This window comes from Symphalangus syndactylus, chromosome 4 (genome assembly GCF_028878055.3).
Source record: "Symphalangus syndactylus isolate Jambi chromosome 4, NHGRI_mSymSyn1-v2.1_pri, whole genome shotgun sequence".
Classification (NCBI taxonomy): Eukaryota; Metazoa; Chordata; class Mammalia; order Primates; family Hylobatidae; genus Symphalangus; species Symphalangus syndactylus.
The window spans coordinates 58983230-58996880 of record NC_072426.2 but is presented as its reverse complement, the minus strand read 5'-3'; the positions used below and the strand labels follow the sequence as shown (position 1 = coordinate 58996880).

Below are 13651 nucleotides of genomic sequence, written 5' to 3'. Positions count from 1 at the left end.
TGTAGCCCCACTCATAGAAAAGAAGCTGTACCCTAAGTGCAGAAGGCCAAGAATACTGTAATTTTAATTTTCCCTTGCCTCATCTCAATTGTGGAGTGTTGATTCAATTCCACGAAAGGAAATCAGAGAGTAATAGGGGCTATTACCCCAACCAGGACCCTGCCTATGAATCTGGGTGTTACATTGAGAGAAGCAGACAATTGTAGTTACCTTTATCTCTGAGCAGTGGCACAGAGGTTTTGCTCAGGGAGAGAGGCCGGTCTCAAGAAGAGAGATCTTCAATGTTCTCCCCAAGGAAACACATTATTTGAGACACAGTGTGAAGAAGTTTCAGCCTAAGCTCACTCTCAAACAGTAGAGATTTTAACGGTAAGCAAGTAAGGAGGAGGCTGCTGTTATCATAATTAAGATAGAAAACAAGCGAATCATTGACTAAACAGAAACTTTCTATCTAGAGAGAACCAGATAAACAGGTAGCTAAGAGGAACAGAACAGTCTTTGGGTCAGTAAAAGCCTCATAATCTGAGTGCTTTTTGTCAAAAGCAATCAAGTATACAGCTGATAATTAGTATAGGCTCACTTCCGACTAAGCTCTATTCCAGAGGCAGACAGCTTAACAAAAACATCAGGAAAAGACAGTCAAAGACGGCCGTGCTAAAACCGCTATTGTCCAAGAGTAGTCACATATATATCAAAACTGAGAGAATACATTGCCAAACCTCACTTACCAGAAATTACAAATGTAGTTCTTCAGACTGAAAGCAAATAACCACAGAGAGTAATTTGAATCAACATAAAGAAATAAAGGCTGGGTGCAGTGGCTCATGCCTGTAATCCCAGCACTTTGGGAGGCCAACGCAGGCAGATCATGAGGTCAAGAATTTGAGACCAGCCTGGCCAACATGGTGAAACCCCGTCTCTACTAAAAATACAAAAATTAGCTGGGTGTGGTGGCAGGCGCCTGTAATCCCAGCTACTCAGGAGGCTGAGGCAGAAAATTGCTTGAACCCAGGAGGCAGAGGTTGTAGAAAAAAAAAATAAAACAAACAAAGAAATAAAGAATGTTGGTAAAGGTAATTATGTATTTATGGAAGACAGTATAAATAAATATTTCTTTTTTCTTCTCATCAGATTTAAAAAGCAATGATAGAAAACAATATGCATATAATTGTCTTGCTAGGGCTATAACAGGTGTAAATGCAATATATTTTTAATAACAGCAGAAAAAAGACAGGTGGGAGAAAAGCCATATTGAAGTAAGGAACACCAAATAGTATTTAAATTTACAACAACAAATGAAGAGTAGAAAAATGTCATAGAAGAAAGTTTGTATAGAAAACTATAAATATATACTTTCTCTGCTTTCTTATTTCAAGTTTTAAAAACAAAATTATATAAAGTATAAACTATAACAATGTATTGCTGAATTTGTAACATATATGGATGTAATGTGCAATAATAAAGAAGGAAGGAGGGAGGAATAGAGTTATGTAAATATAATGTTTTTATACTTCACTGGAAAAGCCATTATGAAATTGAAAAAGATTCTGAGAAGTTAAAATATATATTGAAACTCTTAAGCAACCACTAGGAATAAATCACAAGGGAGATTAGGAAATATTTGGAGATGAATAAAAATGAAGACACAACTTACTAATACTTAGGGGATGCAGCAAAATTAGTGCTTAGAGGGAAATTCATAGCTGTAAAATGCCTTTATTAAAAATAGAAAAGCTTTCAAGTCAATAACCTAATATTTCTCCGTAAAACATTAAAGAAAAGCATATTAAATATAAAGCAATTAGAAGGAAAGAAATAATAAAGATTAGAGCAGAAATTAATGAAATAGAGAAGAGAAAAGCAATAGGGGAAAACAATAAAATTAAAATTTGGTTATATGAAATGATCAACTAAATTGGAAAAACTTTAGATAGATCAAGTGGGGGAAAAGGCACAAACTGGTAAAATCAATAACGAAAATGGAGACAACACTATTGACCTTATACAAATAATAACTGCCATGAGGTAATACTATGAACATTCTATGCCAAATATTTGATAACTTAGATAAAATTAGAAAATGTCTAGACACACACAAACTACTGAAATTGACTCAAGTGGAGATAGAAAATATAAATAGACTTATAACAAGTAAATTGAATGACTTAGTAAATTAAAAACTTCCCACAAATAAAAGCAAGAAACAGGTGAGTTCTACCAAACATACAAAAAAAAAATTAATGCTTGTAATTCAGGACTTCTCATGAATATTCTCAATTAATTACATGAGGCTGGTATTACCCTGACATCAAAGCCAAACAATGATGTCTAAAGAAAAAGAAATGTACAGACCAATATCTCTATTAACAGAGTTTAAAAAATACTCAAAAAGGCACTAGCAATCAAACTCAATAATATACAAAACTGATTATATGCAATAACAAAGTGGGATTTATCATAGGAATGCAAGATTGGCTTAACATCTAAAAATCAATTAGTGTAATATGCCATATCAAGAGAATAGAGGGAAAACACATGATTAACTCAAAAAACACTGAAAAAGTATGTAACAAATCCAATATCCTTCTATGATAAAAATACATGCAGACACATACAGAAACAGAGACTTCTTCAAATTGATAATAGGTATCTATGAAAAATCTACAGCTAACATCATGCCTAATGGTGAAAGACTGCATACTTTCCCCTTAAGACCAGACATAAAACAAGGATATTTGTTCTTGCCATTTCTATTCAACATTATACCGAAAGCTACAGTCAGGAGAATTAAACAATAAAATAAAATAAAATATAGCCAGATTGAGAATGAAGAAGTAAAAGTATTTCTATCTGCACATGACATAATCTTATATATAGACAATCCTAAGAAATCCACTGAAAAACTCTAAAAATAATAAATGAGTTCAGCAAATTTGGAGGTTTGGATGTTACAAGAGCCATATACAAATATCAATTGTACTTCTATACAAAAAATTAACAATATAAAATTGGAATCTTAAAAGATTTTTGTATATAATAGCATCAAAAAGGATAAAATACTTAGGATTGTATTTAATCAAAGAAGTACAAAATTTAGACTCTGAAAATTATAAAATATCGTTTAAAGAAATTATAGCAGACCCAAATAAATGAAAAGGCAACCAATGTTCATGTATCAGAAGACTTAATATTGGTAAGAGGAATATTTCCCAAATTGAGTTGCAGATTGACTGCTATCACTGTCAAAATCCCAGTTGTTTATTGTGCAGAAATTGATAAGATGATCCTAAAATTCATATGGAAATTCAAAAGACCCAGAATAGCCAAAATAATCTTGAAAGAAAAGAACCACTTCGTGCTCACTAGAATGACTATAATAAAGGTAGATAATAACAAGGGTTGGTGAGAGCAATTGGAACACTCATGAATTGCTGGTAGAATATAAAATGGTGCTCACACTTCGGAAACAGCATGGCTATTCATCAAAATGTTAAACATAAAGTTACTGACCCACTAATTCCACTTCTGGGTAGATACTAAAGAGAAATAAAAACGTATCTCCACACAAAAACTTGTACCTGAATGCTCATAGCAGCATTATAAAAACTAGCCAGAAAGTGGAAACAACCCCAAAACAACCCAAATGTCTATGAACTGATAAAGAATGGACGTATAATGGATAAAGAAAATATGATATAGCCATACAATGAGACATTATTTGTCAATAAAAAGGAATGAAGTACTGATATATGTTACAACATGTTTGAACTTTAAAAACATTATGCTAAGTGAAAAAATCAAGTCAAAAAGACCGTGTAATGTATGATTCTACTTATATCCAATGTCCAGTATAAGCAAATCTGTAAAGACAGAAAGTAAATTAGTTATTTGCTTAGGTTGAGGGAGTGGGGAGAAATGGAAAGTGATTGCTAAGGGGTACTTTTTAAAAAGGAGTTGATGAAAATGTTCTTAAACTATGGTTAGTTTGCACAGATCTGTGAATACACTGAAAACCATTGAAGTTTACACTTTACATGGGTGAACCTTATGATATGTTAATACCAATATCAATAAAGCTGCTAAAATGATACAATGGTAACTTGCACTAAGTTGATTGATAGTGGAAGTGGTAAGAAGTCAAATTAATTAGTTCTAAATACATTTTCAAGTAGAGGCAATGGATTAGATGAAAGAAAGGTAATAGATGAATTCAATATTTATGGCTTTGAAGGATGTAATTGACATTAACCTTGGGGAAAAATATTAGGTTTTAGTTAATATGCAAATATTTTTAAATTAATGCAATAATAAATGTGAGTTATACATACAGGATCCTCTGTATTTCTTATTTCTAGTTAGATGTGATAGGCAGCTTCTATAATGTCTTCCAGTTAGTTATCGCTGTCTCCTGGTATTCCCTTTATTGTTTATTTTCCCTTTTTTTGAGTGTGTGCCAGACCTAGTGACTGGCTTCTCCTGAAGAGTATATGGTATAAGTGAAGAGGTATTGCTTCTGATATTTATATAATAAAAGACTCTGAATCAATCTCTCTCTTTTTCTCTTCCTCTCTCAGAGCCTTAGCTCTAATGAAGCCAATTACTGTGTTGTGAGCTGCCATCCCGAATGACCCACATGGCAAGGAACACAGGGCAGACCCGGGCAGCAGCTGGTGGGAAATTGAGGTCTTCAATCAATCCAACAGCTTGTGAAGAGCTGAATCTTGCCAATAACCATGTGAGCTTGGCAGCATTTCCACCCTCCAGTTGAGCCTTGAAATGACTGCCACCTCAGCCTGACACCTTGATTGACATCTGTGAGAAATCCTGAACTGCAGGATCCAGTTATGTCATACTCAACTTCCTGACTTACAAAAACTGTTAAGTAATTAATGTGTGTTTTAGGTCTTCATAGTCTAAGTAATTTGTTATTAAACAATATCTAAGATATCTGAATGTTCAACTAATGCACTCAATTACTGAAGTAATTTACTTAGAAATTTGTACTAAATTGCAGGTGATCCATATAATACCTCAAGGTCTTGTTCAATTGCCAAAAAATGTTTTATTATTTTATTTTATTGTGGTAAGAACAATTAACATGATATCTACCTTTCTGACAAATTTTTAAGTATGCAATATTATTACTGGCTGTAAACACAACGTTGTATGGCAGATCTCTACAACTTATTCGTCTTGACTAAAACTTAATGCCCCTTGATTATTAAATCCTCTTTTCTCATTTCTCTCAGCCCCTAAAAACCACCATTCCACTCTTTGATTCTACCAATTTGACTATTTTAGACACCTTATGTAAGTGGAAGTATACAGTACTTCCTGTGTCTTTCTGTGACTGGCTTATTTCACTTAGCTTAATGCCTTCAAGGTTCATCCATGTTGTCACATGTTACAGAATTTCCTTCTTTTTTCTATGCCTTGGTGCTTAAGGGTTTTTTATTACTGTGATTTAATCTAAATAGTTCCTGCACATGTGGGTCCACTCTTGAGCATAAAGATTGTTTTATTTGTTATTGAACCTCCAAAACAGACTATTTGTTCACTGTGAATTTTTATTGCATATTTGTTCACAATTTTGTTTTAGTGTAAATATCCTTATCTTCTCTAAATTCCCTACCTTTAAATACCCTACAAGTTATTATCAGTTTTTTTCTGACATCTTGCATTCGTGGCATAATAAAAGGCTGCAAACTGGATAATCCAGTAAAAATACTGTAAAGCATTGCCAACATTGAAAGGAAGCTCTCTCTCAGTTTCATTTCATTATACTATCAATTCGCTATCATATTACTTTATTTCTTTTTAATATGACACCTACATAGCTGATTGGGTGTGCAGTCTATTATGACACTTAAGGATTTTCCAGTCTCTCTTTAATAGATTTGTGTTTTTATGAGGACAATTTAAATATCAGCATTTTTTACTTCATGAGTATTGTGTAATTATGAAAAAAGTTATATAGATTTAATAAATATGTGTAGCTTTTTAAAATCAGAATTTAAAATCCTATATCTTTATTTCAAGAATCCTCACTTAGTCATGAAAATGATACCAGACTGCCCAATAACATAGCAAGTAAAATTCACATCATCATTGAAAATGTCAATATTAAAGACAAAAACTTGATACTTATCCCTTCAGGATATTTCATGTCTGCAACTATTAGTGAACTGAAAAGCCCTACTGGCTTGAAAACTTTAGTGACTTTATATGTAAAACTTAAAACAACAAAATACAATTTTTTAACTTTTTTTTCAAGTCTATTGTGGAATAAAAGTAAACAGTTCAGTGTATGGTATATGCACTTTTTTTTCTATGGTTGGAAAATAGCTATAGGTTAAATTGGGAATAATTTTTGTAATGTTTTTATTAGTGCTTTCATGTTGGCCAATGTTTCTAGTTCTCTTTAGCCTTCATTCGTCTATTGTTGTTATTGAAGCTTTCCATCTATTTATTGACATACTCAAGCAACTGAATAGCAGCAAAGATCTATGAGTTATTAAAGGAAAAAGAACCAAAAAGTATTTTTCTCCACCCTACTGCCATACTAAGAAGGGTATCTTGTAACTGCCATATTTCTGTTGACTATGCTTGTCATTAGACTAAGATCCTGTATACAAACACACACACATATACACATGACATATATGTGCATGGAGTAAGCATAATACATCCATACACATGTACACCCCCACTGCATACATTGGTGCTCATGGATTAAGCATATACATACACATAACTCCCACATGCATATACATATTCACATGGCATATGTGTGTGTGTATGGATGAAGCAATGACAATAGCAATGTTTTATATTAAGGCCTCTTCCAACATGATGAAATGTGGCAATGTGTTTCTCTCATGATTTTTAAACATATTACAAGAGAAAATAAACTCTATCCAGAAAGATTTCAGAGAAATTCCACAAATGAAACCACTCAGATAGATTGTATTTAAAAAAAAAAAACTAATTTGAAATATCAATATCAAGCTATTAATATATCTGAATATGTTTGAATCGTTTTTGGAACTGCTATGAGAACAAATGTGCTTTTGAGACTGACAATCCCTCTGACAGCCAAGGTCATGTCAAGGGATAATGAGGAATGTCAGAATAGAACTTAAAAAAAGGATTTAAAGACTTTTGATTTTTATCTGTATGAATTGTTAGTTTGAAAATATTTTCTCATAAATGCTTCAATTCCAGCTAGATAAGGATTTCACAATGTTCATTCCAAATTTGTGGACCGATGTAATCCACAAATGATCACAGAATTTTAAAACTGAAATTGATCAGTAGCATTATCTGGTCCAGTGCCTTTGGTTGGCAGATGAGTTGATGTAAATTAATTATCTAAAAACTTTGTAGTTTAGAGAATGAAAGAGCAAGTCATTACTATTTCGAGAGAGGAAAGTGAGATATAAAGACATTAAATAAGTTGCCAATTTTATCAGAACTTGTTACTAGCAGCCAGGACTAAAACTTACTCCACCAACATCCAGTTAGTGTTTCTGCTATCCTATCCTATCCTGATACTGTTGGTGGCTCTAAAGTGTCAGCTGGATGTGAAAAGATAATAATTTAATAAGAAAGAGATATATCTCTTGGCTCTCTGGATAGCACACATATTGTCGTGTTATGTTGACAGTAAAGGTGGGGTTCTGGATGTCACTGCTTGAAGAGTCTTGAGTTTATTGAGCTGAACTCCAGAAGGAAAAGGGCAGTGTCATTTCAGTATGATGTATGTTTAACGGACTTCATTTTAGTCGTAATATTTTGACTATGTAAAATACAGTAAGATTTTTTACACAATGTATTTATAGGAATAAGTGTAGTTTCTAGCCACGCTGACTAAACAAATGAAATTACTCTGAATGGACTCTAAATCGCTTTCAACGTTTCATTACAAAGCAATTACATCTGAGTCTTCCCAGAGCTCTCAGCATGGCTCTTAAAAAAGAAATTACACAAACAGGTGAAATCAACCATTATGAAATATAACCTATATCCCTAAAGAGCAAGGCTCTGGAGTAGAAGTGGAGTGGAATGAAGTGGGGGAAGTTTAAGACAGGTGATAAACATGTTTTATTTTCAAGGTAACTGTCCTGAGAGAATTTAGCATGCTTACTCAAGGTAAGCTTATTTTTGAAATGGAAAATATTTACTTAATTTTATAATGCTATGAAGCAGCACCACATTTATCAGACATTTCCTAAAAGTTAAGTAAAAAATGACCCCTTGTAAATCCATATTTTTTTTAAAATAACTAGGCGTTTTAAAAGCAAGATGTAACTGCATGCTCCTCTGTATTTAGAAAGGTCATAATTGGTTAATTAACACTATTGAATGCTTACTGTGTGCCAGCCACTGCTCTAAGCACATTATGTATCCTCCCAGCAATTCCATGAGGTAGTTGTTACCATTATCCTCAGTTTTATAAATGGAGAAACAGACGTGGAGAATCTTTGTTCAAGGTCAAGCAACCGTCAATGGAAGGTGAGGATTCAAACAGGTAATCTGGTGCCTGAGTCCTTGATCTTAACCGCTTTTTATGCTTTCTACATTTACTACTAAGAATCCTGTGTGCAGATCTGACATTGGTCTGGGGATTTAGAGACGCAAAGAGTGAGGAGCTATGAGCTTAACAACTGGGCATAACTTTATAACATATCATAGTATTAATTTGACTTGGGCTATGCTTCCAAAGATGGCTTAAAACAACGAAAGTATCAGTAAATCACACAGTACTAATGAATCATAACAGTTTAAGTTAGGAGTTCCTAACTAGGAACTAGGGTCTTTGGTGGATTCACAAACCCTTTGTGATTGTATGTCCCACTGGGTGAAGATGTGAGAATGTGCATCTGAGCATTTTTCAAGGGAAAATGTTTCTGTCTTTTGTTAGATTCTTAAAGAAATACATGGCTTAATTAATGTCTAGAGCAGGGATGAGCAAACTTTTTTTTTGTAAAGGTTGAGATAAAAATATTTTAGGCTTTGTGGACCATAAGATCTCTTTCACAGCCATTCAACTCTGCCATTGCAATGTGAAAGCAGCTACAGGCAATTCATTAAGGAATGAGTGTGGCAGTGTTCCAACAAAATTTTATTTATGAACATTTAAATGTAAATTTTATATAATTTTTACATGCCACAAAATATCACTGTTCCTTTGATTGTTTACTTTTGATTTGAATTATTAAGAAATGTTTTTTAAAAAGGCTTTCTTAGCTCAGGGATCATAAAAAGCAAGTAGCACTCCAGAACTGGCTTAAAGGTCATAATTTTCCAGCCCCTCGTCTAGAGCAAGTGATTCTTAGTGTAGAATCATGGGGATCATCTGGGAAGTTTCTGAAATGCAAATTGTCAGGCCTCTCTGCAGATCTACTGAATCAGAAACTGCTAATGGACCAAGCAGTCTGTGTTTTAGAAGTCTTCTAGGTGAAATAGATCACACTAAAATATGAGAGCCACTGGTCTAGAGTCATGGCTCCAAACATTCAACTCATTCATTTCTTCCTTCATTCTTGCAACAAATGATTTTTTAAACTATTATTTAAAAAATAGTTCAGGGCTCTGTGCAGGTTTGTGATATAGATAAATTGTGTCATGGAGTTTCAGTGTACAGATTATTTTGTCACCCAAGCGATAAGCATAGTATCTATCAGACAGGTAGTTTTTCCATCCTCTCCCTCCACACTCAAGCAGGCTCTGGGGTTTGGTGTTCCCTTCTTTGTGTCGATGTGTACTCAGTGTTTAGCTCACACTCATAAGTGCCAACATGCAGTGTTTGGTTTTCTGTTCCTGTGTCAGTTTGCTTAGGATTATGGCCTCCAGCCCCATACATGTTGCTGCAAAGGACATAATCTCATTCTTTTTTATGGCTGCATAGTGTTCCATGGTGTATATGCACCACATTTTCTTTATCCAATCTACTGTTGTTAGGCATTTAGGTTGATTCCATGACTTTGCTGTTGTGACATGTGTGTGCGTCTTTATGGTAGAAGAATTTATACTTCTTTGGCATATACCTAATAATGGGATTGCTCAATCAAATGGTACCTCTGTTTTAAGTTCTTTGAGAAATTGCCACACTGCTTTCCACAATGGCTATACTAATTTATATTTCCACCAGCAGTGTGTAAGTGTTCTGTTTTCCTCTGCAACCTTGCCAACATCTGTTGTTTTTGACTTTTTAATAACTGTTATTCTGATTGGAATGAGATGGTATCTCATTGTGGTTTTGATATGTATTTCTCTAATTATTAGTGATGTTAAGCAATAAATTATTTTTGAATGGTTAATTATATTGCATCAAGAATGAAAGTTGTACTATTTTTTTCTCTTCATAGATACAGGAATAGTTATCTCATAAAATAGGAGTTGGAAGCTTTCTGAAAATAACTTACTTTTTAAAATATATTTTCTATATAATTACATAATGGCCCTTTACATATACACACATGCCTGAAACAAAATATCACAAAGTTATATGTACCCTCAATACATGTGATGCACCCTGATATTGTATTTTATTCTATTTCTATCACATTCAACCCAATACATTAATTTTACACTTCCACCACAAGATCACAACTTATAGTTCAAAAGATACCACAATAAAATGTGCTCACCAGTGCAAATTCCTTGTTGAGAATCATCTGCTCTACTAAAGATGACTCATTGTGGAAGAGGTGGGGCTGCATGTGGCTCCACATGTGAGGAAACCACCAGAACTCATCCACAGACCGAAGTAAAAGGTCATCTCCTTCATCTTCCTCTTCAGTCCCTTTAAAACATAAAGTTAAAAATAACTTTAGTGAAAATTTCTTACTATCTTAAAGGTTATTTTTGTCAGATTTATGTTATTTTTCATGCTGCTGATACATATATCCATTCTGTGGGCTTTTTAAATCAGAATAAAAGACCACAGTCTAAATTGAATCAAAGGCAAGGGGACGTGGGATTAGGATGGGGTGGGTAGGCATGGCTGGCCCCAGGTCAGACAGTTGTTTAATTTAGAATTTACGGGTATTTTATACCCTTACATATATGTTATACCCTTATATATATTTTATACTCTAACATATATTTTTTACCCTTAAATGTTAAGGGTAATTCTCAAATAATTGAGCATAAATTTTAACTCATAAAATTTGTTAATTTTTTTCTGATTACATAAAATAATATATGGTTATTAAAGAAATATGGAAAGCACAGGCAAGTAATATACAAAGCCCAAAAACAAGCACAAAAACAACAACAAAAAAACCTGTAAGACCATCTTCTAGAGGTAACCAGTAAAAACATTTTTGCATTATTTTCAAAAATCTTTTCCTACTTATATTTTAAAAGTTCAGCCCTTGCTGTACTAATATTTTTGCATGCTTACATTTTTCACTTAATGTTATATGTATCAAATTTCCCATTTTAATATAAATACTTCATAAAAACTAAACAATGGATCTGATAACTGTTTATAATATAAGTGTGACTTGAGAATTTAAAACTAGTATCACTTTCTCTTCTTCTTTTGGGAAAATTTGTTAACAGCACCCAATACATAGGAAATAAAAACAAAAAACATTGTTATGCCACAGTTAAGGAAAAAAACAACTTACTTCTAAGAGAATTAATTATATTGCAGCTATCCAAGAATATCCACAAGTGAAATGATAGGGTTTTCGTATGATTTTATACAATTTTACTATATACAGCTGAATTTACAAATATTGTGAATCGATAATATAAGAATTAATTCCTGCTTGTTCTCTTACTACTTAACTATGTAAGTAAAGTAAAATAAGTCCTGGCTTATAGTGTGGGGTGTATTATTTGGTTTATTCTTTCACAAAAGAATATGTTTTACAGATGGGTGTTTGATTTTTTATTTTTATTTTTTACTTAAATTTAGGGAACAAATATTAAAGATGGTTATAAGGATTTTCTCTGAATGTTCCATATGTGTGTCTTAAAACAAAGATTTCTAGGGTCATGAAAGTAGCTCCATGAAAGGATTAAAGCATATATTTGGTGTCACTCAGTACTTGGAGCAGGGTCCCTAGTTTTGCCACTTAATTAACTATGTGATCTTGCACAAGTTAACCTCTCTAGGTCTTAGTTCCCTGTTTTAAAATAGGATTATAAATACCTGTCTTACAGGGTCTTAGTGAAGAGTTGATGAGGTCAATTTATTAAAGCACTTAATATTGTGACTTGCAAATAGTAAGCACTTTTTGAATATTAGGGTCGCCTTATAAATTCTATCTATTGCTTTATACTTGCTGTGTTTTGAATTTATATGTATTCACACTGTTTTAGAAACTTTGCCTGCCTAGATTATAAATTTCTTAAAGTCAGGGACTGGATCCCTTTACCTTGTACTGTAACACGCCACTTACCCAGAGCAGTGAATAAATGAATAATTTAATTTAGTCTATATTTAACAAAGTCAGTGGATTTAGCAGCTTCACATGGCCACCAAAGTATATGGCAACTTCTCTCTTTTATGTGTACTCACTGTTCCTGGAATACAGTTTATAATTCATAATCTTTGAAAGGTGTAAGGACCTTCAGGTTTAATTAGGGCTTTCGCACCTTCAATGCTACTACACAGAGTAAAGAAATTCTATTTCTATTAGAAATTTTGAAAGTAATAAAGTCCTATAATTAAGATGAGCAGAGGATTTCTTAATTTTTGTTTTAGCTAACAGTGTTAGTATTACAGACTCATAATTCATTGACTTTTGTTAATATATTAAGAATATGAAATATTAAAATTCAAATGAAGAAGAGTTTATCACTTCCTCAGATAAGGTGTTTATATGTTTCTCATGGTCATATTTTAGCAAATTGAGGTACAGATTAGAAAGAGTTACATTATGTCACGTATGATGAAAGAATTGATAGTTCTCCCACCCTCCTGGAATTATCTTGTTGTGCTTTGAATACAGAGGGTTTGAAAAATGCTTCCATTCATTTTAAACTCTGCTGATCATTATTGCAAGTGGCAGGAAGCACATAATGCACACTTGACCAGGTAGGAGGTCAATTACTCAATTTAAAGAAAATTTTGTGGACTATTGATAGAAACAGATGCATGACTGATCATAAAATCTTAGCAATTTTTATATTAGAAATTATGTTAATTTATAAACACCCTCAAAAAGGCTGAGAATAACGTTTAAAACTTTTCTTTTGTTTGCATCATGGATTAATTTTTGTCAGTTTTTCTCTTGTTTTATGCTGGTCATATAATTCAAAGCCACATGAGGCAAACCTTTGACACTGAAAACAGTTTAATAAAAAATATGATACTAAACCATACTGAGGGACAGCAGCAGAATCTCAAATGATTTTAAATCCAACTAGATGAAAGTATTACATTTTGGACTTCCTGTAAACATTTATCTTTCTGTACCTATTATATACTTAAATTATATGTGGAAACATCATTTGCAGTTTATATGTGGCCAGATTAGCACATTTATTTTTCTGTACCTAATATATACTTAAATTATATGTGGAAACATCATTTGCAGTTGATATGTGACCAGATTAGCACGTTACAGACCATTAAAATATCTGTGCTCAAATTAAACCTTTCACTTCTAATCTGATCTAGATCCTGGTC

The 13651-nt window shown here is 32.9% G+C and overlaps 1 protein-coding gene across 1 annotated transcript in view; it reads right to left on the bottom strand.

Moving 5' to 3' along the window:
- Window positions 1-13651, bottom strand: part of LOC129480695 (bifunctional heparan sulfate N-deacetylase/N-sulfotransferase 4) — a 276129-nt gene that overhangs the window by 128334 nt on the left and 134144 nt on the right. The window contains exon 4 of the mRNA XM_055274737.2: window positions 10653-10807. Coding sequence (XP_055130712.1) covers window positions 10653-10807 — 155 coding nt within the window. The remainder of the gene's footprint in view (window positions 1-10652; window positions 10808-13651) is intronic.